General features: G+C 33.8%; 3 protein-coding genes across 11 annotated transcripts in view; 1 reads left to right on the top strand and 2 right to left on the bottom strand.

Moving 5' to 3' along the window:
- The window catches only part of Ipk2 (Inositol phosphate kinase 2), a 34,116-nt gene extending 19,575 nt beyond the window's left edge, over positions 1–14,541 (top strand). For both annotated transcript variants that reach the window (XM_081986581.1, XM_081986589.1), the window contains exons 3-9: positions 6,709–7,129; positions 7,190–7,344; positions 9,502–9,645; positions 9,712–9,847; positions 10,376–10,613; positions 13,738–14,014; positions 14,078–14,541. In XM_081986581.1, coding sequence (XP_081842707.1) covers positions 6,778–7,129; positions 7,190–7,344; positions 9,502–9,645; positions 9,712–9,847; positions 10,376–10,613; positions 13,738–14,014; positions 14,078–14,215 — 1,440 coding nt within the window. In that variant the 5' untranslated portion in view covers positions 6,709–6,777 and the 3' untranslated portion in view covers positions 14,216–14,541. The remainder of the gene's footprint in view (positions 1–6,708; positions 7,130–7,189; positions 7,345–9,501; positions 9,646–9,711; positions 9,848–10,375; positions 10,614–13,737; positions 14,015–14,077) is intronic.
- On the bottom strand, positions 1,880–20,772 carry LOC145733786 (putative 3-hydroxyacyl-CoA dehydrogenase B0272.3). 7 transcript variants are annotated; one of them, XM_081986796.1, is made up of 7 exons: positions 20,341–20,772; positions 18,270–18,441; positions 18,023–18,212; positions 17,757–17,971; positions 15,273–15,507; positions 14,563–14,706; positions 1,880–3,545 (listed from the first exon to the last, which is right to left on the bottom strand). In XM_081986796.1, the coding sequence occupies exons 1-6, from the start codon at positions 20,449–20,451 to the stop codon at positions 14,586–14,588; spliced, it is 1,044 nt and encodes a 347-aa protein (XP_081842922.1). In that variant the 5' UTR covers positions 20,452–20,772; the 3' UTR covers positions 1,880–3,545; positions 14,563–14,585. The 7 variants fall into 7 exon arrangements, with proteins under 7 accessions (XP_081842922.1, XP_081842938.1, XP_081842931.1 ...); XM_081986812.1 differs by lacking the exon at positions 1,880–3,545 and adding an exon at positions 3,605–3,806; XM_081986805.1 differs by lacking the exon at positions 1,880–3,545 and adding an exon at positions 4,354–5,624.
- A 1,042-nt stretch (positions 20,773–21,814) lies between these two features.
- Positions 21,815–25,263, bottom strand: LOC145733545 (uncharacterized). Of its 2 annotated transcripts, none has more exons than XM_081986434.1 (2): positions 25,106–25,263; positions 21,815–25,003 (listed from the first exon to the last, which is right to left on the bottom strand). In XM_081986434.1, the coding sequence occupies exon 2, from the start codon at positions 24,836–24,838 to the stop codon at positions 22,028–22,030; it is 2,811 nt and encodes a 936-aa protein (XP_081842560.1). In that variant the 5' UTR covers positions 24,839–25,003; positions 25,106–25,263; the 3' UTR covers positions 21,815–22,027. The 2 variants fall into 2 exon arrangements, with proteins under 2 accessions (XP_081842560.1, XP_081842565.1); XM_081986439.1 differs by having other exon boundaries at positions 21,815–25,054; positions 25,106–25,247.
- Between the last annotated feature and the right edge of the window lie 209 nt (positions 25,264–25,472).

Here is a 25,472-nt window from a genome sequence, read left to right as displayed (position 1 = left end):
ATTTAAGTTATTTTTACTGCTTCTTACCATTCAAAATTATAAATTGTATGTCAAGTACAGGGTGTTCCATTTTCGACACCTTTGTAGAGTAACATGATGTCAGAAAAATATTTCAATTGATCTCCCAGTATATCAGGTATCCTAAAACTTTTCGAAAAAGGTAAAACCAAAGTATTTTATTTATGTAATTCATTAGTTTGTTTCTAGCTTCGTCCTTTTTTTAGTAATAATACAGATATATCGTTTTAAAAAAAATGGAATCTCCTGTATGTTCTGCATTATTATTAGGCTTAGTGTGGTTTTTGTAAAAATGTATGATTCTATTCCATGATAGGCCACTTTATGTTATTTATTTCTAAACTCTCAAATATTCTCTAATTCACTTCTATCTACGATGATTCATATTCTTGTTTTTTTTCCAATGCCATAATTCGATATTATTATTTTATTTCTAATGTTCAACAATGTTTTTATTTTAAACTTTATTATTTCATATATCAAAACCAAAGTGTTTGATGAACGATAAAAGCATATGTTTGCTACATAATTATACCTACCTAAATCAGAAAAATGAGAAAATGCTAGAAACAAACCAACTGCACCTCTGAATTTGAGTTTTAACTTTTTCAAAAAGGTTAAAGATACCTGTGGTACGGGGGGTGCTTAAAAATTTATATTTTTTTTATTTTCCCCTGTATCTTTCAAAATAAGAAAACAAAATCCAATTACAGAGAAATGTTTTATCATTTCTATAGTCCAGTTTAGAGGGCGTCAAAATCGAATTCTTCAATTTCTCCGAAATCTTCAGTTACTGGGCTAAAACTTGAAGGATGGCTAGGAACCTTGAAGGGTCACATTTTGTCATCTATATTGTTGTAAATCTACTAGGTTTCTGGTAAAAAAGGAAAAAGTAGTAATCTTGGATTTTAAACCAAATTTGGCAACATTGTTAGGAGATGTTAGCTGTAAAAGATTCGACAGCTTTTTGTTTAATATTACTGCACATGGTTTAGAAGATAACAAGCCTAAAGAAGCTGGATCACCCTGTATGTTGGACATTGCCAAGTTTGCCTCATTTAACCAACTCAGGATTAAGGCTTTCAATACCGAGATCCCGGTACCAGGACACAGGTGATTTTGAGATACCGGGACCTGTGTAGAACTTCCGAGACCAAATTTGGTCTCAAAATTTAACAAAGTGGCGGAAATCGAGGGCAATTTTTGCAGTTGGTTTAGGAATATTGTGATCGACAATTCCTTTTACTAGTATGAATTCCAAACGAGCTCTTTCAGTGGCTCAGATCGTCTCTAGCGTAAACGACTCTAAATCTTGCCTTGATTGATTAATTTTTATGTACTTTGTATTGAAACACAAGATTCTTTATAAACTCATGTCTTGCACATTTTTCTTGCGGTTATGATACTTGCGATACAAGACAAGAAATTTTACTCTCGTCTTGCAGTTACACAAGGCTCTTAAACTAGAAATTTCAAAATTATCTATAAAAAATCAAAGGTAAGAAAAACCGCATGTGCAATCCAATGCTCTCGTCAAAGATGAAACAAACTTCAAATGTGACATGTGTCAGTCTGCCGGAATGAAGCAGGTTACGCCATTGGACAATTATTGGTCTGTCAAATTACGTCACATCCGCTCCGGTAGACGCCCACAAGCACCGCCTACTATACTAGAAAGTCTAGAAGGTGCTTGTCAAAAATTCCAATATGGCGGAAATAGTGGTGACAGTTTGCGTTTGTTTGTATTGTGGAAATTGAGTTTTTTGAGGATTAGATGAATTTTAACGGTTTAAAATCAAAACTTGAGGTTATTTGCGTCAGTTTTTTTTGTTTGCTGCCGTTCACAAGTTTTCAAGTCACATTGTAACAGCAATTCAGGAAAAAGCCCAACCGTGTCAGTTTTTTACTTTACAAAAACCGGATCTAACTCAACAGTGGTGGAACACTTTGAAGTGGGATGATTTTACTCCAACACTATACTCAATGGTAAGTACCAGTGCTTTCTAGTACAGTAGACTTATTAGGTACTTGTTACATGCACAGGTATGTGAGTTACAATTTAAAGCATCCTTCAATGTGAGAGCAACAAAAATAATTTTGAATGAATGTTCTTGGTAATAACATAAGTACCATTTACCATTTTTGCTTACCTAGTTTCAAGGATTTACAGATTTTCTTACATTGAACTAGTTTGCTGTGTGTTGTACTTTCCAAGACAAATGTTCTAACCAATTTGTTTAGGCTGGACTTGATTGTGTAGAAAAAGCTCTATCTAATACATATCTGGATCAGGAATGAACCTTTTTTTGATTTTTCACTCACAACTTGCAATCAACTAAACGAAACAATTAAAAAAAACATATTTCTTACTGCATCTGCATACGTTTGTGTATAAAACGAAAACCGCTAACGCCGCCATTAAAAGTGACATTTTAGGCTTTCTAATATAGAGGGCATTCACTTATAAACTTTTTCTTTATCTTCAGTCTTTGGAGCTTTGAAACCGAAGAGCTTTGAATTGTAATAGTTCTCTCTAACCATTTATTTCCTATTTAGAATTTTTTAACTTTTTATACCTGTCTACTACTAAATTCTTACTTGTCTATTGACTGATCTATTTTCGTTTGATTTGCTGCCTCTGTATCCGAGTGCGACACCATGTGAACAACGCTGATAAAAAGCACTTTGCACATGTCTTGTTCATCAAAAGAGTAAGAGACTACGGTAATTTGCTTTAAAAAAAGTTTTAAATAAGATAACGCCTGTGTGCATCAGTAGTTTATTATCAAAGAAGAGTAGTTCCGGGTTTTGAAGTGTCGGTTGCATGGTTCATAATTGTACAACTCGCTTATCCACATAAGCGTACCAAAAATTGAGAATAAACTTATCTGGAAAGTATGTTTTGTCTACTGCACCAACTCGTAGTTACGTCACAGTCAAAAAATCTTTCCGTAGTAACTAAACCAATGCGTGGGTGTATTAATATTACGATTACTTGTAAATGCATTGTTGAGGTGAACACTTATTGAACTATGTATTTTTGGACAATCTTAATTATTTTAGTCAATATTTCGATTAACAATCACATTTTAAAGATAGTACTTTCCCTAGTTAAGTGAATATTAATGATAACACACATGCTTACGCACGAAGGTTTTATCAGTTTTCCAAATTTTCGACAAATCATTGCAAGTGATAGAGTATGTCACGCAAAATGTATGGACTTAAATAATATTTTTACTGATTTAGTTTAGTTAGTCTTTACGGTGTCTATCTCATTTTCCCAGTTTACATAAACTCTGTAATACAGCTTTAAACTTGGGTTCATATAGTCCCACTAAATCCTAAATTCTCAACGTAATTTTATGCTGAAATTTTCAACCTGCTTACATCAATCATATTTCAACATCTTTCATTGAGTTTACTGTCTGATGGTTGTAATTTTTCATAAAATTAGCCAATCAATTGTATTCTAGATTTATTGTATGATGTGCCTTCTGAACCCAATTCGTGGCGTCTCTGACCATCTAAAAATATGCAAAAATAAGCAAAGCGACGGGATAATTTTTTGAAATCAAAAGCAATTTAAGTATAATTTTAATGTTATAAAATTTTAATGTATTACATTAATAATTTTTTCCCAGCTTGTGGACTTAAACACTTCACAATTTCAGCTGCACTGCTGTATAAAAGGCTTTGTTTACCTTAGATGTCAACATACCCGACGTATTGTGTAGAGAAACATTCATTACTCTAGCCACACGCCTTAAGTAAAATAACTTTTTTTTCTGCAAAATAACAAAGCTGCTTGAAATATTTATACTGTGCTTACAATTTTATTACTCGTACTCGTGCCTGTTTATTCACATTACCACAGCTACTCCCTATGATATCACACTGAGCTAAAGTTGTTTTATTTATGTAATAGTTGCGGTAATGACGACTTTTAAAGGTATGTTTGCTTGTTGTGTGGCCTACTAATCTAAATTAATGTCGACTAATTAGATTTAGTGGACTTCATAGACACTGATTTAGTTATCACCACTGAAATCTTGTAAAATATTAAAAAAAATCAAAACTTTAACATCTTAATTTTAAAAAAACACGGAAATATTTTACCATAATCGTATTTTAAGGAATATTTGTATCAAATCTGAAAATTACAAGGTCTTTACATTAAAAGCAACAGTATTTTAAGCAACTTTTAACTGACTGGGTAATTTTAAGTAATTTTTGATATACAGGTGCCAAGGAGATTTTAGCTGTCATCATCAGCTGTTTTATAGGGAAATCGGAAGTACCTAGCTACCAATTTCTTTTAAGTAGAAGAACACCTTGTATATTATTCTTTATTTCTATTGGGTTTTGTGGAAGTTTTCTAAAACTATTGGTTTGTATACAGGGTGGTAATTTTTGTGGAAATGTGTAAGGCTAATAATATAAAGGTACATTTTAAAACTAGTGACTTCTCCTTAAAATGACTAAGAGACGCTATACAAATATTTTACAATAATTATGGAACCAGTGTACATCTTTTTATAGTAAAAATATGGATTTGAAAATTGTGTATAATAAAGCAGATATGATAGTAATTTGCCACCTGTTATCAAGGCAAAAAAACCGAAACTTATATATAGTTTATACAGGGTAGTCCCACCACTCCCACCATGGGAATCTTGCTTATTTGAAGAGATACAAGGAAGGTTAAATTGTAAAAAAAGTTAAATAAAATGCGGCTTCAAAAAATTTCAAATCCAAAAAAAAATCGAAGTTGTAGTAATTTGTATCTATTTGCTAAGATAGAAAATTGATTGTTTTTTTTTGTATAGAACTTTTGGCTAAATAAACTATATTATCATTATTATTATAATTGAAAAGAAATGACAGTTTACCATTGCTACTTTTCCTCCTCTACAACGTGGCATTAGCAGAAGTGAATTAAAAAGTTTCAGTTTTTGGCAACCATCATCAGGTTTTTGTTTTGGGAGCGCCATATTGGAAATCTACTTTTTTACTGAGTACGGTGATATATCAAATGTTATAGTACAGAGTTACAGTTTACCTCAAATAACAAAAATTGTCAACAATTAATTAGGGTCAGATGATCATTATTTTAAAAATGGCAGTAATATCACGTGGACTAGTGTCATTTGGCCTATCTAGACGGATTGTTGAGACGTAACTTTCAAGGCGTTTTGTTAAAAAACATTAATTTCGTTATTTTTGCCATATTGCGAGACTGAACAAATGGTACAACAGAAAAGATTCAATTTAAATATACAAATATCCAATATGGCGCCTATAAGAAAAATGAAAGTTGATGATAACTAAAAATCGAATTGTCATCAAATATGATATTGCCACGTTGTACAGCAGGGAAAGTGAAAATGGTGTATCTTCAGAGAAATTAGCAAAAAATGAAAACTAATTTAATTTTAAGAGCGGCTTTGTATTGAATTTCAAATTGCGCAACTTTGTCCTAGTTTAACCTTTTTTGTATCTCTTCAAATCCATGGTAGGTAAGACTAGAAAAACGTACACCCTGTATAGCAAACTAGGATTATTTTTTGACATAAAAGATGTGGTTAAAATCCTGCTCCGACACCCTGTAAATTAAATAGACTTAATATTAACGTGGTAATATACAGAGGGTTTTATTTAAAATAACTAAAATATCAAGTTAGTACCTTTATCCGGTAAACTGCTCTTGCCACCACTATTAACTTTGTAAGATTGCCAAAACGTTCAGATTTTACTTATTTGTCCTTTTTCTATAATAAATCAATGCAGTTCACGAATAATCACCCTGTATAACATTCGGTATGTATAAATATTTATGTGGCAAATTTAGATGATCTGAAAGGTCAAATTTAATTTAAGGAGGACGCGAGTCTCAAAGGCATTATTATTCTGTTGTATGCATCTATTTAGGATAAGGCATGCAAGTCTATCATAAACAAATCATCTATCATTTTTTTTTCTCTTCCATTAAAGTGTAATTACGACGTCATGTTGAGTCGCTATACAAGCTGTAATGATACACTGTAACAGAAGCAGTTTTTTATTGCAACGTCAATTTGCGGTTTGCGAATCTTTAAATAATAAAACCGCAATTATTGTTTACAAAGGTAGGCGGAACTCCAGATAAAAAATATACTAATCTTACGTAATGACCGCATGTCAAGTGTCAATCGATTATTATCAGCAGTTGAGGGGGGGTAACGATTAGTGGAGTGATTAACCGCTCAATTAATTGTATAATACCGTTTTGACGTTGTTCTAATGTAAACACAAGGATTATATAAATGGTATGTTTAGTTGATTGGAATTTTGAATGACTCAAACATCCTACTTGAGTTTACCTCTTCAAAAAGCAGTTACAATAATATTAACCATCCGGAAGTTTGTTGCGGGTAACAGCAAACTAAACAGGAGATTAGTTTTTAATTGGAATGCATGACGTCAGCGCACCTTCGTTTTGACAAAACAAATCAATATTATCCGGTATCCTAATCACTTAAAACAAACTTTTGAAAATTACCAGGTTGCAATGCGTTTAGGATTAGAAGTACGTAAGCGTTTGCTAATCGACCTTAATAAATTATAATCTTAATGATAATATATGGTGTTATTTTTAATCTCTACCTTACTGCATTCCACCTCTAAATCAATTTATTATTTTCATTTCAGTTCTGACAGACTTCGAGATATAAAAAGCTTAAAGTGACCGAAAACTCGTGATCTACTACCAAAAGCACAATGGGAAAATTTGAGATCCAGTCGATGCCGATGCAAAAAAGCGACAACAACTACATTTGCGCCCATACGACCTGTAAAGGATTATTCTTCAACGGACACGCCAATCACACCTCTTCGCTGTCCAACGGACTTACCAATGGTAATTGCAACGGCGTAATCAACAAGCCGACAATGAATGGTGTCCAGAATGGAATGCGCGCCATGGACCTAAACAAGAACGGGTTAGCGACTAACGCTTTGGAGGAAGAAGAAGATGAAGAGGAGGTGGAGGGTGTGGAAGGTCTTCCCGAAGGAATGAAAGTGTTGAGCAACCAGGTTGCTGGTCATACCATTAATGACTCCGGGGGTGTTGGTAGGTATTCACGGAAACCACCAAGTTGTCAGTTGATTAAGAATGATTTGAACTCTGCAGGAATGTTGAAGCAAGACGGGTTAGCGTTCAAGCCTTTACTGAAAAAGGATTGTGCCGAAAGGGAGGTGAAAGTGTACGAACATTTGAAGGATACGGCCGATAGGCGTTTAATTGAGATGAGACAACTTGTGCCAAAATATCATGGAGTTAAAACGGTGAGTAATATTGTTACATAGGGTGTTGAAGTATAGTAGAGAAAGGCTCGTGTAGTGTAGCCTAATTTAAGATTTAGTCAAGTTCCATGAAATTTTAAAAAACCGTTATTTTTTGATGAACAAAATAAAGTGCTCTGGCCTATTTCGAGGCATACCCACGGGCTTCGATTGCGCAGAACATGACTTTAGTTTATCATATGCATCGATGCAAAAAATGCGAGAAAAACGAAATTTCCTAGAAAATTTACAAGAGACCTGAAGACCGCCAACTAAGCACCCAGTTTTTGTGAAGCTTTAATGCAGAATAGCATAATCAAGAAAATCCTGGATTTCTTTCAAATATTATTTGGACCGATGATTTTAAATTTACTCTGGATGGCTTTTTTAAGAGAAAAAGTAATTATTTTTGGTCGCTTGAAATTCCTCATTGTACTAGAGATTCAGCACATTAATTTGATTTCAACGTATTTTGTTCAATCAAATGCGCTGTTTTGTTTGTAAATTATTGAAACTATCCTAGGAAATTTTTGAGAAACCCTTTACTTGCAGCAGTACTCAAAATACAGAATTTTTGAGGATGGTTTTGATGTTTAGGACCATGGAATTGGCCATCCAGATTACCCGAACTTACGCCTCTCGACTTTTATGTTTGGGTCAGATTAAAAAACCTAAGAAATTTAATTAGTGATTAAGAATAATTACTAGGCGCCCTGCGGAGAATTGAATTTTCTATTTGAAAATTGAAACTTAGTGTTCTTTTCGACTGATTTGGCAACACCGCAAACTCCAACAGAGTTTTCAACAAAAAATATTGAGTCGTTCTCTAGATGCTACTATCACCCTGTATAATATTAGTAATTATAATATAAACAATATTTTTCTTCATGGGTGACTTGTAGCTTGAAAGCTTATAAATTCCGACTTTGATCTTATTTTAACATGAAAAAGCTTTGAAAATCTTAACTACAATATCTGACATTACGCTCATAAATCGATATTGATTATTATGACAACCCAGTTCAGTTTTGATAAAATTTTCAGCGTTGCAATATTTGATCTACTGTTACAACTGGGGACATTATAAAAATATTTTTTTACGCCCGAATTAAATCACTAGAAAATTACTATTTTACCGCCTAACTCAAAAAAAAATATGAAATGCAATTCATAGCTCAAAATGCAGAGAGAGAAATACTACATCGGACAGCCAAAACCGCGACTTTCTAGCTTTCTTCTATTCCAAGTTATTTACAAAAATCTTCGTCTTTCAAGTGCGTAGAGCGCAATATGATGTTTTTTTAATAACTATTCAGTGCGTGCAGTGTTATACAACACAAATGGTGACTTTCTGCCCTCAGTTGACTGGGTTTACATCCACTTAGAACCGGGCCACAACTGTCAGAGGGTTATTTTCAAAATTTGACTGTTTTTCTTTGTGTTTTTTTGAACGCTCTGTATAAGTTCAATCGTGTTCCGATTAGCACTAAAGAAGAGCAGTTTTGCATAATTCTCAGTTCTTTTCATATTCATCATAATGAATTTGCAGGCATCCACTTTTTATTGATATAACAATACTTTTCATTTGTATCTTATTTTTTATTTAAATGAAGTTTCCAGAATATGGTTTTACAATTCAATTTGTTTTTTTATTAGAAAGCAGTTTTTTAAACATAAATCGTTATTTCCTTCTGGCTCTTCATATGCTTTTTGAATTACTTAATTAACGCTATTTACCTGAAAAACACGAAACATTACTTTGCCTTGACATGAAAGTGATCTAATTCCAACACCCACTTAAACATTCAACTTTCAAAAAAACTTTCCATTATTTTCGCTGTATTTACTAAGACTAATATTATTTTAAGACATCGAAGGTCTCCTCCTGTCTTTTGAGCAAAAATTACGTAAATAATTCTGATGGAAAAAATAAACCGCATAAAGGTCAAACAATCCTTACATGTTTTATCCAAAAAATAATTATTTGCCTCAATAATGAGGACGCGTACCAAAAATACTCGCCGAATTACCTTTGATTAAAGTGCTAACGAACATAAAAAAAATCAAATTGCCACATTACGACGGATGGAAAAACAAACATCCCGTCTACTTAGCACCTGTTTTAGTCGATCGAATTTAACCGGCTGTGTCGATTTGCAGCTTCAAATCAAGGAGAGACAGGTCGATTTTCTAGTCTTGGAGGATTTGACTAAGGATTTTAAGGAACCTTGTATTATGGACATTAAAATTGGCAGACGAACTTGGGATCCTAACGCCAGTTACGAGAAAATAATAGCAGAAGACGTAAGTTAACATTTTTTTTTTTTTATAAAGTGAAAGGTGGTTTAAAATGAGGTTAATTAATTGCAGCAAAAATACCATGAGTGCAAACGGGACTTGGGTTTCTGCATCCCTGGCTTTCAAGTGTATAAAATTGCGAGTAACCAACTAGTCAAATACGATAAGGATTATGGGAAAAAATTAAACAAGGACACTGCAAGAGAAGGTAAGCGTTGTTCTCAGGGACACTCTGTATAAAAATATGGCAGACCGTATAATTGAAAGTACTATAATCTTGAATTAATTACTTTTTGATATGGCAATGAAGTGGAATTTTTCAAAACTTTCGTTTGTATACTTTTTCCTATTCAGGGAACACCCTGTATCATCAGCATAAAGCAGGAACATTGAACGCTTCATGTAAAATTAGTGAGTTCCTCGAAATAATTGGTGCTTAAATCGTGACGTAAAACAATAACACGCAACAATAGCAGAAATTCGTGCCAAACTGAAAATAATATAAACTTTGGCGAAGTGCATAAACATAAATTGTTGTACTTTTTTTTCTGAAATTGAGAGTTTTTCAAACGAAACGTGTAGACAATGAACCGTTTTATTACTGTCCCATTAAGCGCCAACATTTATTTGTACAAAGTGTTTATGCAAGTCGAACGGGACCCACGCGGAAATGTTTTTTATGCACGTAAAGCCACAGAAAAATCGTTTTTGTTAAAGCTTAGCCGATTTATTTCAGCTATCAAAGTATTCTTAAACGCGGATACCCACCACTTCTGCAGGAAACTGTTGGTCCAAATATTGGCTTCCTTATGGCAAATCCAGCATTTTGCACGTAACCAAAGGAGGTTGAGGCTGTACGCCACTTCGGTTTTGTTGGTTTACGATGCCCGCAGGTTGAGAGAACATGTCGAAGTGAAGAAAGCACCAAAACAGCATTCGAGGCCTCCATTTGTTAGACACAGGAGTTTATACAGGTATGATTATAATTTATACGCGGTACTACTTTCTTGTCTTCATGTTGAGCAGGTAAAAAACTCAGGATGTTTTGAATTAGATCACAATTTTTAACCTGCAAATGCTTTGAAAAAATATCGCATTCCGAAATGACTAATCTTGAATCTCACATTGATTAGGGAAGCATGTACACTCATCGTTCATTCACACTCAAAGATATTTTTTCTGTATCTAGTTTTAAAGTTTTAAAAACTAAAAAATTACTGACTGATGTTTCAGTTGGAGACAATTTTCTGCAGCTTATTTTTATTTAAAACCAGCAAGTTTTTTCGACTGTAACTAAAGTAAAGATACTCGTAAGTTTGACATAGCATAGATGATTGCCATATTGAACTCACACTGTATAATTCTTCGTTCACTTTCTATGTATTTTAAATTTGGTAAAAAAATTTGTGACTGCATATAGTTTTATTATTAATCACATTTAAATAATTCCACGTGGAGAGGTACAATGGTTACGAAATATTTATATTGGCTATCTGGCCAACTGTTTATACATTTCACTTGTACGTGGTTTTAAGTGCGATTAGTGAGCAGGATAATGAGAAATGTTTATGTTGGCGTTCCTGGACAATTTGCAAAGTCAGAGTGTTGAAAGTAATATCAATAAGCAAATGAATGTTGGCACGTGATATGGATGTGATTATTGATTGAATTGGAGTTGTTCGTTGGAAACGAAAAACTGGTTAAAATTTGTAGAAACTGTCAATGATACGGTGACGCCGAAAACACCATAAAATTTTGAAACCAGTGCTAAAATTCTAATTAAAATCAACGCAAACAAACGGAGAAATGACGGCTTGGATCGCCGAAACTTGTTCCAAAGCGGACCCACCAGTCAACTCATTTTGAAATGCCGAATGACTCGAGTCACCTTTTATGAACTAATTAATTTATTAGAACCACATTTTCAAGTGCTACCATATAGAAGTGCCCATAAACTCATTAATCTAAGCAAATCATTGTAGATTTCTTTGGGATACTTACCCCCAATTGCACCGTCGTACTTTAAGCCAAGCTTAAGTTAAGTATGGTTCAGACTGTGTAGAATACAGTTGAAAAGTCACAGTCTGGACAATCCTTAACTACGAGGGCAAACCATCCTCCAAGGCAGGTTAGGTAGTCTGGTTTAGGGCCGGTACTTTCACCTCCGAATAAATTGATTCTTAGGATAATTTCTATAGAAATGACGGAATTGACCAATAGCAGCGTCTGATTTCACGGTCCTTAGATATTATCCTTAGAATAAAGTTATTCTGAAGTGAAAGTACTGGGCCTAAGTTTGACGTCATGGTTATTCTGAACCTGGTTTGACAGAGGAAATTTGCCTTTTATGGGCGACATTCAATATACTTTCGTATACAGGTATAGAATACATAGGAATGTTGAGACACAATGCTAAATATAAATTAAAAAATATGCTCTAAACAGAGAAAAACATCGTAAGTGACACATGTGTCAGTGTACCTAATCGAATGTGATATTATTTGACAATTATTGGTCAGAAGATTTTTATCAGACTTCTTGATGAAGTGATCACGTGACACCTGACCAACTCTCAATCTCATTTTGAGGTCACATTCGCTTTGCTCGCTCCATGGAACGTGAAAACGGGTGCGGCCTAAAATAGTGAAGTTGTTGTGGCCTCAGAAAGCCAGGATTGATTTCTAGTAATTTTGATGACAGAAAAGTGTCGCCTTTAAAATTGTTAATGTCACATAATAAAATAAAAAAGCCGCATATGTGACATGTGTCAATCGACCCGAGTAGACAAACTATGTATGACGTTATTCGTCGGGCGGTTAATGACGGAGCAAATATGACCACTTCTGTCTGTTCTTCAACTGTCAAATTACGTAACATCTGCACAGGCATTCTGACAAGTGTCACTTTTGAAGATTTGGGTAGTTGTTGTCTAGAGCATTGATTTGTAGCAGTTCTCTCATCTTACCCTCCAATTTCATAATTTTGAAATGTTGACATTTGTGTAAACCCGGCAATGGCGTTCATTTTAACTAAAGCCGGATTTATAGATTTGCGTAGCGTAACACAACGCAATCCTAGCGCAGCGTAGCACAGCATAGCGCAATTTTCTTACGTAGTGCAATTTATAGATTCATTTGTTTAAGATGTGAGTTCCTTTGAATACATGCGCGTCAAACAAAGACTGACAAGCGACAAGTGACATTTTTCTTGAATCACTTTAATGTATTAGCAATCACTTGCCATGAATTCTCATTCTCTGGTAACGATATACAAATTTGCTTAATACTAATATTATGAATAAAATAATCATATTGACTATTGTTGGAAAACCTAACCAAATAAGTACCTATCGATCTCCCAATCTGCCAATTGTCAGTAACTGAAACAGATTTCTTCTTTACCCAGAAAAATAACCTATTTTCATTGGCTAGACGCGAGGTGCACAGCGTAAGCGTAGCGTAAAAGTTGAAAATTACCAACTCTTGCGATGCGCTGCGTTGTACTTATGTTGTGCTACGCTACGCTTGTGCATCTATAAATTGATCAACATATTCTGGATGATTCAACTTTCTTACGATGCGCTAGGATTGCGTTGTGTTACGCTACGCAAATCTATAAATCCGGCTTAACTCTCCATAACGGTAAAATTAAAGAAATAATGATTTTTTTGTCGTTTATATTGGAACAAACTTTTAAAAATTGCGACCTTACTCTAAATTTAATTTTTCCTATACAAGTAAACATAACCGACCTCTGTCGGACGGTTGGGCATTGTTGACAATAGAAATTTTTTAGCTTGGAATTTTCCGGTTTCAAATTGTTTATCTGCACAAAAGTGTTTATAACCAATATTTAGCTTCCGCCGGTTTTAAAAACTAAAATAAATTAAAAACAAAATTCAATAAACTTCATGTCATAAAACATTTCCATCAGTCATGTTGAACAAAAATAGTCAGTCACTTAACTGCCAACCCACAGAGCCAAAACCAATAAAATATGGAATTTCTTTAATCTAATACGGTCAATCAAGTCAACAAAAATGATTTACCTAAAGCATAAAACAAACCTTAAATTACTGTTCTATTTGTTTTTTTTTAGACCGTTGAGTATGGCTCAATTAAACGGTTGTGACAAAATCCCGACAGGATTTAGCGGCCAGTTAACTACAGAAGGCCCTATTCTAAAACCTCCATCCACTAAAGTGGTCAATCTAGATTGGCCCAAAGTGGTGAATCACAACAACACCTGGCAAAAGTCGATGCACACGCTGAAACGAACGCACTCCTTCCAGAACAATTATGACAAAGACGTGCAGCATAGGAAACAAAACTACACGTTTATTTTGGACGATTTGTGTTGTGAAAGTAAAAGTGAGGTAAGTCCCCTTCATATTTCTAACCGTTAACCAAATTCTATTAATAATTTTTGTTGCTATCAGGTGTGGGCCACAGCAAAGTTGATTGACTTCGCCCACGTTTACATATCCGACAGCATGGACGTGGATAAAAACTATTTGGACGGTATCGAAAATCTTATTAAAATGTTTGAAGATTTCCTTTCTGAGACTGAAGAATAAGTTAACTGTACACTTTTAAATAATTAAAAACACGGGCTCAAACAAGCTACGATCGACGGAGTACTTAAGAAAATATACTTAATTATTTTCCCTTTAAAAATTGGAAATTGTATTATTTAAATTAATAACTATTGTAAACTGACAAGGATCAATTTGTGTCTTGGTTTAGCCTATCTAATCAATTTATACACATCACAAAGCCTTCTTGGCAGCTAGTGTTTAAATGTTTAAGTTGCTTTTTCTTTACAGTAAATTCAATGTGGTTGTGAAGATTTTCTACTGAATCGAGTATGTGTCAATAATAAACAATAAAAAAACAGTCAAAACTGTGTGTTTATCTTACTCACCAACATGGCAGCAAAAACATGGGTTAGAAAGGTAGAAGAGCGGCATGACCTTTCTTCATTTTGATTTTCCATAACTTGTAATGCTTACGCCATTGAGCTTTGTTCAGTACTTCTTTAGACTTGTTCTCCAGCCAAAACTTCAAGCTGAAAGCAAAAAAAAGGATTTGGATGGAGTGTAAGGACAGGTTGAATTGAATACAGGATGGTCACAAGTAGAAAAGTACAGGTACAGGGTAAAGTGTGTAGTAAAATGATCCACTCAATTTGGAGTAAGGTAAGTTGGGTTAGAGTGTAAGACCGTCATATTTAAGCCTCAAAAACAATGTGGTAGCATTCAGTTAATAAATCCTAAAAAGACACTTTATCTACCAGTATATACTTTGGTAAGTAAACAGTTATTCTACAAAATGCTATTATTTTTAAAAACTAGAAAGTGTTAATTTTACGATTTGCAAACTATGTGTATTATATGATTGTAATATGTATATTTTATTCCTAGCAATTGTATAATTTTGCAAATTTATAAGTGTTTTTCTTTTACATTCACTATTTTTCAATCATAATCAATAAGCGGCAACAATTGATAGATTTTAACAATAACATCATTGCTCCTCAAGAAGGAAGACATTTAGATAAACAATGATCTGTTTCATTAAAAGAAAAACATGAAACAGCAGCGTAATTAGTAATAAAATCAGACTTATATTTACTTGTTGTACTTGTAATATCCCTCGCCAGTTTTAACTCCCAACTTTTTCTGTTGTACAAGTTGTTTTTGGGATTCACACGGTAGAAACAGTGGGTTGTCGGGGAATTTTTTATGCCAGCCCTGTAGAATTGACAAGGTTGTGTCGTGTCCAACGTAGTCGGCTAATTCTATTGGTCCCATAGGATATCCTGCCCCCAGTTTCATGGCAGTGTCGATGTCTCTAGGGCTAGCATCACCTGAAAAATAGTTTTTGTTGAACTGTGTTAAGAAAAGATTTTTTTCTACTCCTACAGGGATATTGGTTCATTCCTTAACAGTTTAGAGAACGGATCGTCGCCAACGGTTGAACGAATACAGAATCCTAGACTTTCCGCAACTGTGCAATATGAAATAGACCAATCACAGGCAATTTTCAGCGAGCGATATGAAATAGACCAATTACAACTAATCTTGAACGTAAACAAAATAATTCTTCTGGTTGTCATCCTCACTGCCAGTTGGCATCGAAACATTGCATTTTGGCTTATATTCTGAGGTAATGAAAAAGTCGTTCAAGTTTCAGTTAGTGTTCAATTATAGTATATTACGTAACTAGTGCTGTAAGAAACATTTTACGCACGATATGGAAAATATTGTAATTTACTGCGTTAATCAGACAAACTCACCATTTTTATAAAATATCCAAGAAACGGTGCAAGATAGGTATAGGGAAGTATTAACATTAAATACTAGCCTTCTTGCGAGGAATTCAAAAATGAGATTAAAAACAGGGTGTTCTATTTGAAAATCAAAGTGTTCTTTCCGACTGATCTGGGAGAGTTTGGAACCAACCTAGGCTGTACTCCAAATTGCAGTGAAAAACATTGAGTTGTTCTCTAGATACTTCTAATATACCATCACCGTGAATCACCCTGTATAGCCTGGACGTGAATACGGCCCTGTATTCAGATTTACAAAACAAAATGCAAGGACGTCAAAACTCTTTGATGTTTATGTGAGACTTGAATAACAAAACACAAACTGTTGCAGAACACGTCAGTTATTAAAAAGTTTAGTTAAAGTTGCTGTTTTGTGTGTTTGATGGAAAATCGTCGTAAGGATTGTCAAAAAGAAGTTTTTCTCACTACCTTATTTTGGTTTTTAAAGTTCTGCATACTGAACTTATCAAACAAAATAGTACTTTCAATTTTCTTTCAGGGCTACCACAGAAAAACTGTAAAAATTAGCAGACTTTGGCGCCTTCCAACAGCCAAACAGTGGAAGCTGCAATTTCAAGTGAGAATATTTTTACAAAGTCCAGAATTTAGACTATCTAACCACCTTAATGCCCTTTGGACATAACTGTCCAAATAACCACAATATTAACATGAAGGGCATCCCAAATTTGTTAAAATTTTCATAATGAAAAAAATGGTTAATAAATTTGAACAAGCAAAAATAAGGGTCTTTTTATTTATGACGTTTTCGATTGGCATGTTTAGTGCAAAACCAGTGTATTTTCATATTGTTTCAGTGACATTTGATAGAGCAGGATACAGATACATTAATTTTTCACTAAACTTGCCGACTTTAGTTTAACGGCGTCAAAACTGTCAATTTTTTATCAAATGTCATTGAAACAGTATGGAAATACACTGGTTTTGCACTAAACATGCCAATCAAAAATGCCCTAAAAGAAACGTCACTGACTCTTATAAGTTTTTTTAGATTCCTGGGATATTTTTACCAAAGTCTTTTGAAATAGATCTCCTGTAAATTTAACAAATTTACAACATTCTTGCCATAAAAACCGTTTCATGTAGGCCCCTCAAAGGATCCAACTATCTTCCAAGTTTCAGCTTGCTAACTAAGAAGGATTTGAATATCTTGCAAAAACACTGTAGTAAATGTTAAAAATTGGAATTCTAGCTTTGAAACTTGGCGCAATTCAAAAAGGCCGACCTCAAACAATGAATCTGTAGGTGTTTTCTCAGAAAGGCTGACAACTTTGAAGAGATCAAATCACTATCAAGAATAGGGAGGTGTTGTCAAAATGTTACTTTTCCACAAAACTAGAAAAAAAAATTAAACACCATATTTCGGCCCTAAATTACTGATGATTCGAATTATTTCTTGAGTCTATACAGGGTGTCCCAATAAGCCGTGCAGGCGGGTGTTTCTCAGAAACTATACATAGTAGCGCTTCGGAAAAAAATAAGTCAAAAAAAAGCTGGAAATAATTTTCAAAAATTTAAAAAAAAAAAACAACAAAACCACTTTTTTCTAATTTGATATTTATGTTGTTGGTTGTTTTCGGAGATTTTCGTTGTTTAAATACACCTAAACTCTGTAAACGTGACAATATGTTATATTTAGGGCAGATATTTCTACCTCTTAATAAATTAATTCAAATAATAATTTTCATGGATCGAATCTTACTATTGGACAATTCTGTTCTTTGCACAGAAGAAAAGGGTGACTTTATACATCAAAATATTTAACTAACCTCGTTCCAACATTCTGACAGCTTCAGCAATGTACGGTACCAACAGGCGATTTACAATAAATCCGGGAGTATCCTTGCAAGTGACGCACGTCTTGCCCACAGCCTTACCCCAAGCCAAAAACGCTTGGTAGGTTTCATCAGATTGTTCGGGAATTCGAACTATTTCCAACAGTTTCATCACAGGGACGGGATTGAAGAAATGCAAACCTCCAAATCTTAAATAGTCGTGTAAACTACCTTAAATGAGGTTATATTGTGAAACTTACTTGTCTTTCCTATTAACCACTGAAGCAATCTCACCAATGGACAGAGAACTAGTGTTGGAGGCAAATAAAGTTTTAGGCGGAGCCGCGCTGTCAAGTGATTTGAACAGCTTATGCTTAATATCAATGTTTTCCACTATAGCTTCCACTACTAAATCGGAATCTTTAACAGCTTCAGCAGGATTGGTGGAACCTAAAGGAAAAAGTTAAAATAAACCATGTTTTGCTTCGTCGTAGAGGAGAAAAACACCTTGAATACGGCTTCTGGTTTCCTCGACAAATTTTTGAGCGGCACCTGCATCGTCTTTGTAGAGTTTCTTGGCCACGCGACCAAGATTTGTGGCTATACTAGATTCGGCTTTTTTTAGAAGATCGGGATTTACCTCTACTAGGGTAACATAATTTCCACTTTGGGCCGCCACCTTCAAGAATACAAATTTTGAATACACAGAAGAAAAATTAGGAAATTTAAAGTTTACACTTTGATCAACGGAAATTTCTTTTTGAACCCCTCAATTCTGATAATCTTTTTTTTATACAATTTGTCTTACATTACACCTTGATTACATTAGCTTTTTTGTAAGTGGTTCATATTTGAATCATATCATGATCTTGTAGGCAGAAACAAAATTTTTGATGAACCATTCAAATGAAAAAAGTTATTTTCTAATATGACCATTTTAAAATCATAAACTGTAACAGCATTGATGCTCAGTTGATACATGTTTTTTATTGTATTATAAGTTACAACAATATTTTGCTTAACATTTATAAACCAAAATACAATTTTATGTAGCATAAACACGTATGGCATGTATTATGATTAACTTAAAGCATTAAAGCAGTAGAATCAACATCTCTATACTGTTCAAGGTTTATTGAATTTTTCTTTACAGTTAGTTTTTTCATGATAGTTTTTTGTTAAAACTTCTTAAACCCCTACATTTTTATAAGAACTACATTTAATTTTTGGCCTTTGAACTTAAAATGAAATTTTACTACTAAATTTATTATAGAGTTACAATGTTACAAGGTACAGGTTATAGAACTTAGATGATTTTCAGAGTCACTTAAATTGCAACATCATAAAACTTGTAATTGCAGTCACTAAAACTTTAATTGTTCCTTGAATAGTTCATAAACTGACTTTCTGTTAATTTTATCAAGGACTTAACTTTGTGCAAAAAGTATTTAATCTCTTGTAATTCTCCTTATTGAGTTACAATGTATTAAATATTACAGTAAAAATAGTGCACCTAAAGACACAAATAATAAAATTTTATTGTAGAATATAGGTGGATAAAGATAATTCATCCAAATTTCCACTTTATGATTTGATGGATTGTTTTATTTGCCTTTATATGGAGCTGTCTCCTGCTAGGAAAGAAAAAAGAAAAGTGGAAGCTAAAGCAAGAAAAATGTGAAAATAAAAAAATACCAAAAATTAGAGAAATTATTGACAATATTGCACAACCCAAAACCTTGTCCAAAACAAGAATAGAAATGGACCTTCTGGAACACAGCTACAAACTAGACTATTACCAAAAAAAAAATTTTTTTAAAAAGTTGACTTTTCTCCTGAAAGAATTGCTTGAAAAGTGACATCACTGCCTTTAAAATGCCAAGTTACAAAATTCAAACAAGACACCCTGTATATTTTTGGATTAGTGGATTGCACAGACTCAGGTAGTCAACAAAAACCAGAGTGTTAAGTGACAAACACTAAGCAGATTTACATAAAAAATACACATAACGACTGATTGATTTTCTAAAAAGTAAAACAATTTTCAGAACAGTATTACTTACTGAATCAATTAGTGCTCAATGCAAGGACCAAACACTCTCAAACAAGGGATGTTTTGTCAAATGAAGGCAAAGTTGAGTTATTAATTGTCCTATGAACAGAAGGTGTTTAAGCAAGTCTAGGTTAAATGGTATTTTGACTGTGACATTTTTTATCAACTTTGACTGCCACAGGCCACAGTCAAAGTAACATTTAACATAGACTTGCTTAAATACCTTCTGTGCCCAACAGTAGGACATATTTTGTCTGATTATTATTATGGGTCACCATTAATCAAAATATTTGTAAAAATGTGGAAAAACATGGGCAAAGTTGTCCCTTTAAATTAAGTACATTTAGATGAATAATACTAATGACTTAGCCCCCTGCTTAGCCCCATTATATTTTAAACCAAGTTTAAGTTGAGTTTGGTTTTAAATTTGACAGAATGAGTAAAGAAATCACAATCTAAACTACACTTTTCTTAAACGGATGGTGCAATAACCCCTTATAGAATTATTTTTTTATTATATCTTACCTGTGCTATTCCTGATCCCATGAGACCACCACCAATAACAGTGACGTTCTTGATAACATTTCTGACTCCTGTGGTGGAAAACGCTCTTTTGGCCACAGAAAAACCTGACATGTTGCTGCTGATTAAATTCAGAACAAAACTGATTTAGGTTCTGAACTGAAGATGAAGGGATTATCCGGTACCGGTGCAAAGTACGTCTTCCAAGTCAAGATCAAAGTGCAAGGTTCTTATGTGTAAACAACAAACTTGACTGTTGCACAAATGTCAAAAACACATTTAAAAACAATCACAAGGTAACAAATTAAATAAATTGGTATTTTATAAACTAAATAAATGTAAATTACTAAAATAACTTGTAAAAATAGATAAATTTAAAATAAAAAAAAAAAAACTAAGAAAAAAACAAATACATTTAATGTAAACAATGTCAACCGGGATTTTTTTTTTATGCACAACACGACAGATGACAGCACGACGTGACGTATTCAAATAACGTCAAAAATGAATGTTGCCTATCATATTTACAAAACGGACTTCGATTTTCAACTTGAAACGTATCGCACGTCTGTTTCGTGGGCGCCATTTTTGTCGCTAAGAAACCACGTTTCTTGAAACGGTGTTCAGAGAAATTTGGAGTTGACGACCGAATTCCGCAGCCGGTCGAGTGGAAGTGTGGGGCCTCTAAGTGGAAACGTGGATTCCTAAAGGTCTACGGGGAATTGTCTTGTGCGGTGCACTTCCAGGGTGCGTATTCTTGAAACGAGGGAAGGGAATTGCCAAGTGAAAGACCTGTAGAATGTGACAGGAACCCGCCATTGTCAGCTTCTTCTGTCACATTCTATCAACACTTCTCTTGAAAGTTCCGTTCCCTGCTTTCAAGAATAGGCCCCCAGGAGGCGGAAAGGGTGAAAACCTAGGTCAAGACCACGTGGATGTGACAGTGACGGTTATAGTTTCCACGAGGAATGACTATATTTTTCACTCGGATCGTGCCTTTAAGGCGATTTTTAGTCCTATTTATGCAAGCGGGAGAGATGAGAGTTTCTCAGACGCACGCAAGTGCCTCTTCCGCGGATCTTTCGTAATCGTGAATCGCGTAATCGCGTTATTTAATCTGGCTGAACGTCTCACTGACGAGTGGCCATCGTAACCACAACACACACACACACACACATTTACAAAACGAACCAACATGTGACGTCAAATGACGCTATGTGTGTTACCTATTTTTGTAACGTTATTTGTATATTTTGGGGAATAATTCTTTTTCTACTCCTACCAGTATATTGATTAATTCCTTAACATTTTAGAGAACGGATAAGTAGGCAATTGCCTTCGGCTGAACGAATATGGGGTCCCAGACTTTCTGCAACTGTGAGATTTGAAATAGACCAATCACAGAGTGATTCCAATTCGAAAAAATAATAATTAAAAATAAATGATAAATTGAATATAGCACATTAAAATTATTAAGTACAAAAATAATACTTTATTACAACCTACAAATTTGATTACCATATATGGGTTGATGTGATAAATTACCTCTAATCTACTTGTTACTAATATTAATAATAAATAAACAAATATAGGCATTTGGTACGGTCACAGCCGAGGTAGAATTAACATAATTTAATTTCCCCACCCTAATGTGGGAATGTTATCATTTGCGCACGCTCCTAGAACAAATTTAAATTTCATTTTCACTTTCAATGTGATTAACAGAAACATTGTCCGTTGTTTTAATCTCCTTAACATATTTAAAAATGCACAACCTAATACATTTATCAATAAACTTTGTATGAATATTATGTTCAGTACAAAACACAAATGAATTTAAAGTATCCTTGTACAATTGCTTAATTTTGTCTTCAATTAGAATTTCATGACTTTTATTATCTAAATAATCATAAACTATACGGTGAATATAATTACACAATTGTACAAGTCGTTCACTGGCACAATTTAATTTCAAATCATTTTCGTATTCTTGTGTGTATAAATGAGATTGATCTGTAATAAAACAATTATGGGTACATTGGCGACAATCTGAAACAGTTACTTTAGAAAGTAAGTAACCCGCAACATAAGCAGCGCGAAAGCTATCTTCCAAAGAAGTTTTCTCCCACTCAACCTCAGAAGTATTTAAATAATTTTCTTCTTGGGTAGAACTGAGTGGATCATTCAAAGTTGTGAAAGAAAATGATTTATATGATAAGTTTCCTCCGTTAGAGGCGCTTTCAAATGATTTTTGAATTAAAGTTGAAAGGTTGCATAAATTTTTACAATAATCATCCTCGCAATCACTATCATTAGATGGTGATGATAAATTATTAACGACAACCGTCTTTAACGCTGAAACAAACTGTCTACACGTTGGATTTGTATTGCACACTCCCTGTTGTCGAATTAGTCCAAATAGGTTTTCTAATGGATCCTGATTAAATGAACGCATGGGCATAAACTGAAATTTTCCTATTAATTTATTCCAAATGTGAATACAAGATCTGATACTGGTTTGCCAACCATTGACAAATGAATACTGATTGGAAACATTTTTGCCAGTAATATCGAAAAGTTTCCAAGATCGCAATTTAATCAAAACATCAGAAAAAAAGTGAAAGTGAAGCGATTTATCACTAAATGCACATTTATGCCATTTTCCTTCAACGGGAACTGGATTGTTTGAATTAAATAAATCAAATAAATTGTCTATTATACTAACAAACTCTGCAGTATGTATGGCTTCAGCGGGAAGTTGGTTGGTACTTACAAATGTTTCAATGCAGGCAGCCATAGAATGGCTGAGTTGTCGAGCGGCAATTTTCACCTTCTTCTTGTAAAACGTCTCATCTAAATTAAAATGCTCCGGCTTCAGATATGGCAACTGAAAAAAAGACCTGGAACGATCCAATTCAAAAGCCTTCCTTATGTACTTAAATTTTGCCATCTTACCGGGCTCAAATTCAATACCACATCTGAGCAGAGCATTTCTAGTATTTTTCAGTAAATGAGGAATGTCGTAAATAATACAAACTTCTTCCCCATTTACCCTAAAAGTGTAAGGTAAAGGATTATTAACGTTTTCACAGCTCAACTGGCTTAGGGCTGCCTGATTGGTAGAACTTTGGTCACAGACAGTGGCTAAAACTTTAAGACCAATATCTTGTAATTTTTTAATAATAAATGGTACTAATACTTTTAAATTTTGAGTTCTAATTATTGACGAAGATGTAAAGTAATAAGCCACCGTTTGTTTCCACTGTCTTCTAATACCTCTTACCATAAAAATGAGAGCGTAATTGGCTCTTTTGTTAACTCTACCCAAATGTCCAAGGTCTTCATAGCCATATATTTGTTGATTGTATTGATCATACTGCAGAGTGCTATCCAAAACAATTTCGTTAAACAACAAACAACAAAATTTATCATGTTCCGCCATTTCAGCCACAGCAATTTTCAGTTGATTTAATATAATTTCATTCAATCCTGGATTAAATGGTATGCATGATAAAATTTCTTTTAAAGTCCTAGGTGAAGGAATATCAAAGTAATTTAAAAGATAAGGATATAGCCTTGGCCCTCGCTTATACAAGGATAAGGCAAAGACTTTATCCTCTAATGTGTGCCACTTTCCTGATGGTTTTCTAGTACAGTTTTGTAACTGAGAGTTAATATAATTTTTGGTCAAATCATTTAAAATACTTTCAATAAACTGAAAACTTCCACTGTCATATAGATGCTTTAAAACTGAAACCTTACAGTGTTCTTTACTTAATACAGATGACAATTGAGACAATTTTGCACAAACATTTCTATGAATCTTATCCATTTCTTCTTTTCTTATTCCCACTTGTTGAAGAAAACTTTTTGTGGGTTTGAAGTCTTCTGTGTCTTGCAAAAAATTGAATGTAGTAGAATTTTCTATATGACTAAAGTTACCACTAGAACGATCAAAATCCGGCAAATACTCAGTATTACTAGAGCTATTATCACCACACAGTAAACCCAAATCAACAGTAGGGTCATCAGGATTACCCAAATTTGAAAATGATATTTTACACATTGATTTATCATCCCCAGAATTTAACATATCTTCATCTCTATTTGACTCATTAAAGTCAACTAGTGAAGTGAAACAATAATTATGTTCTCTTAGTACAATACTAGACAGATTGTTCCAATCAGAAGTTACTGGATCTGAGATCAATGTGACAGTTTCTTGATGAAAAATAACTTTGGGACAAGCCTTAAAAATTAACCTATCTCTTTTGCTATTTACAAAGTCGCTAGTTGAAAAATGATCCTCACAAACATAAAAACTAGAGCCATTTGTTCCTTCAGGCAATTCACAAATATGTTTCCATACTTGTTGCAAATGGTTATCTTTAGGAAATCTAAAAAAATGTTTGTTAATATAACCTTTTCTATATACAGGGGAAAAAAATTTGTTATTGCAATCAGGAAATTTGCAGGAATATCTCAGTCTTCCTGGATCCATAATTGTTAGAAACTACTGTAATGAAGTTACTGCTGTTTTTGTTAATTATTTAATTGTTGCGCATCCACTTGGCAAGTTTGCCAGTCCTCCAGAGTTATAGCAAACTTTGCAAGTTAAGGTACAGAAACCATCCTCAGAATTGAATCAATCTTTCATCAGCTTATCCTAAAATTAGATCGAATATAATTCAACAAGTTTGGACAATAGAAGAGTCTCCTGAAAGCCAACTGTAGTTTTCAAAGCAAAAGTTAATCTAGGTATACTTACCCCATATTTGGTGAAAAAACAATTCTTCTTATTTCTCGCATTGATTTTACGGCTTTACACCTAAACTTTTTACACGGATAAACTTTCTTTTTGTTTTTTATTTTACTAATCTTTCTATATTGGAAATTTGAATCCAAAGGATAAACAACAAATGAAAACAAATCCAAAAAAATGTCAATTGTCAAAATATATTGACAGTTTTGCTTACACTGTAAAAGTAAATAAATCGACGCGCCGTCTACCGTCCGAAAGTGCAAGCAACGACCTATTCATGTAAGTAATAATTTTCTTTCTCCGACCGACTGGACTAATGTTAAAATGTTGTTACTTTGATGTTATATCGTGTGTGGCAGCACTTTGATTTTAC

Source organism: Ips typographus, linkage group LG1 (genome assembly GCF_016097725.1).
Source record: "Ips typographus isolate SLU linkage group LG1, UJ_Ityp_2.0, whole genome shotgun sequence".
In the NCBI taxonomy this organism is placed as follows: domain Eukaryota; kingdom Metazoa; phylum Arthropoda; class Insecta; order Coleoptera; family Curculionidae; genus Ips; species Ips typographus.
Note: the sequence above shows the minus strand (reverse complement) of the source record. Positions and strands in the feature narration are given on the sequence as shown.

What these genes read in the sequence shown, in the direction of transcription:
- LOC145733786 (XM_081986796.1), bottom strand. Translation starts at nt 20,451, where the DNA reads ATGTCAGGTTTTTCTGTGGCCAAAAGAGCGTTTTCCACCACAGGAGTC. An exon ending in AACCAGAAGCCGTATTCAAG is followed by an intron (nt 18,213 to 18,269) that starts GTGTTTTTCTCC and finishes TTTTTCCTTTAG; the next exon opens with GTTCCACCAATCCTGCTGAA. An exon ending in TGTCAGAATGTTGGAACGAG is followed by an intron (nt 15,508 to 17,756) that starts GTTAGTTAAATA and finishes ACTATTTTTCAG; the next exon opens with GTGATGCTAGCCCTAGAGAC.
- LOC145733545 (XM_081986434.1), bottom strand. Translation starts at nt 24,838, where the DNA reads ATGGATCCAGGAAGACTGAGATATTCCTGCAAATTTCCTGATTGCAAT.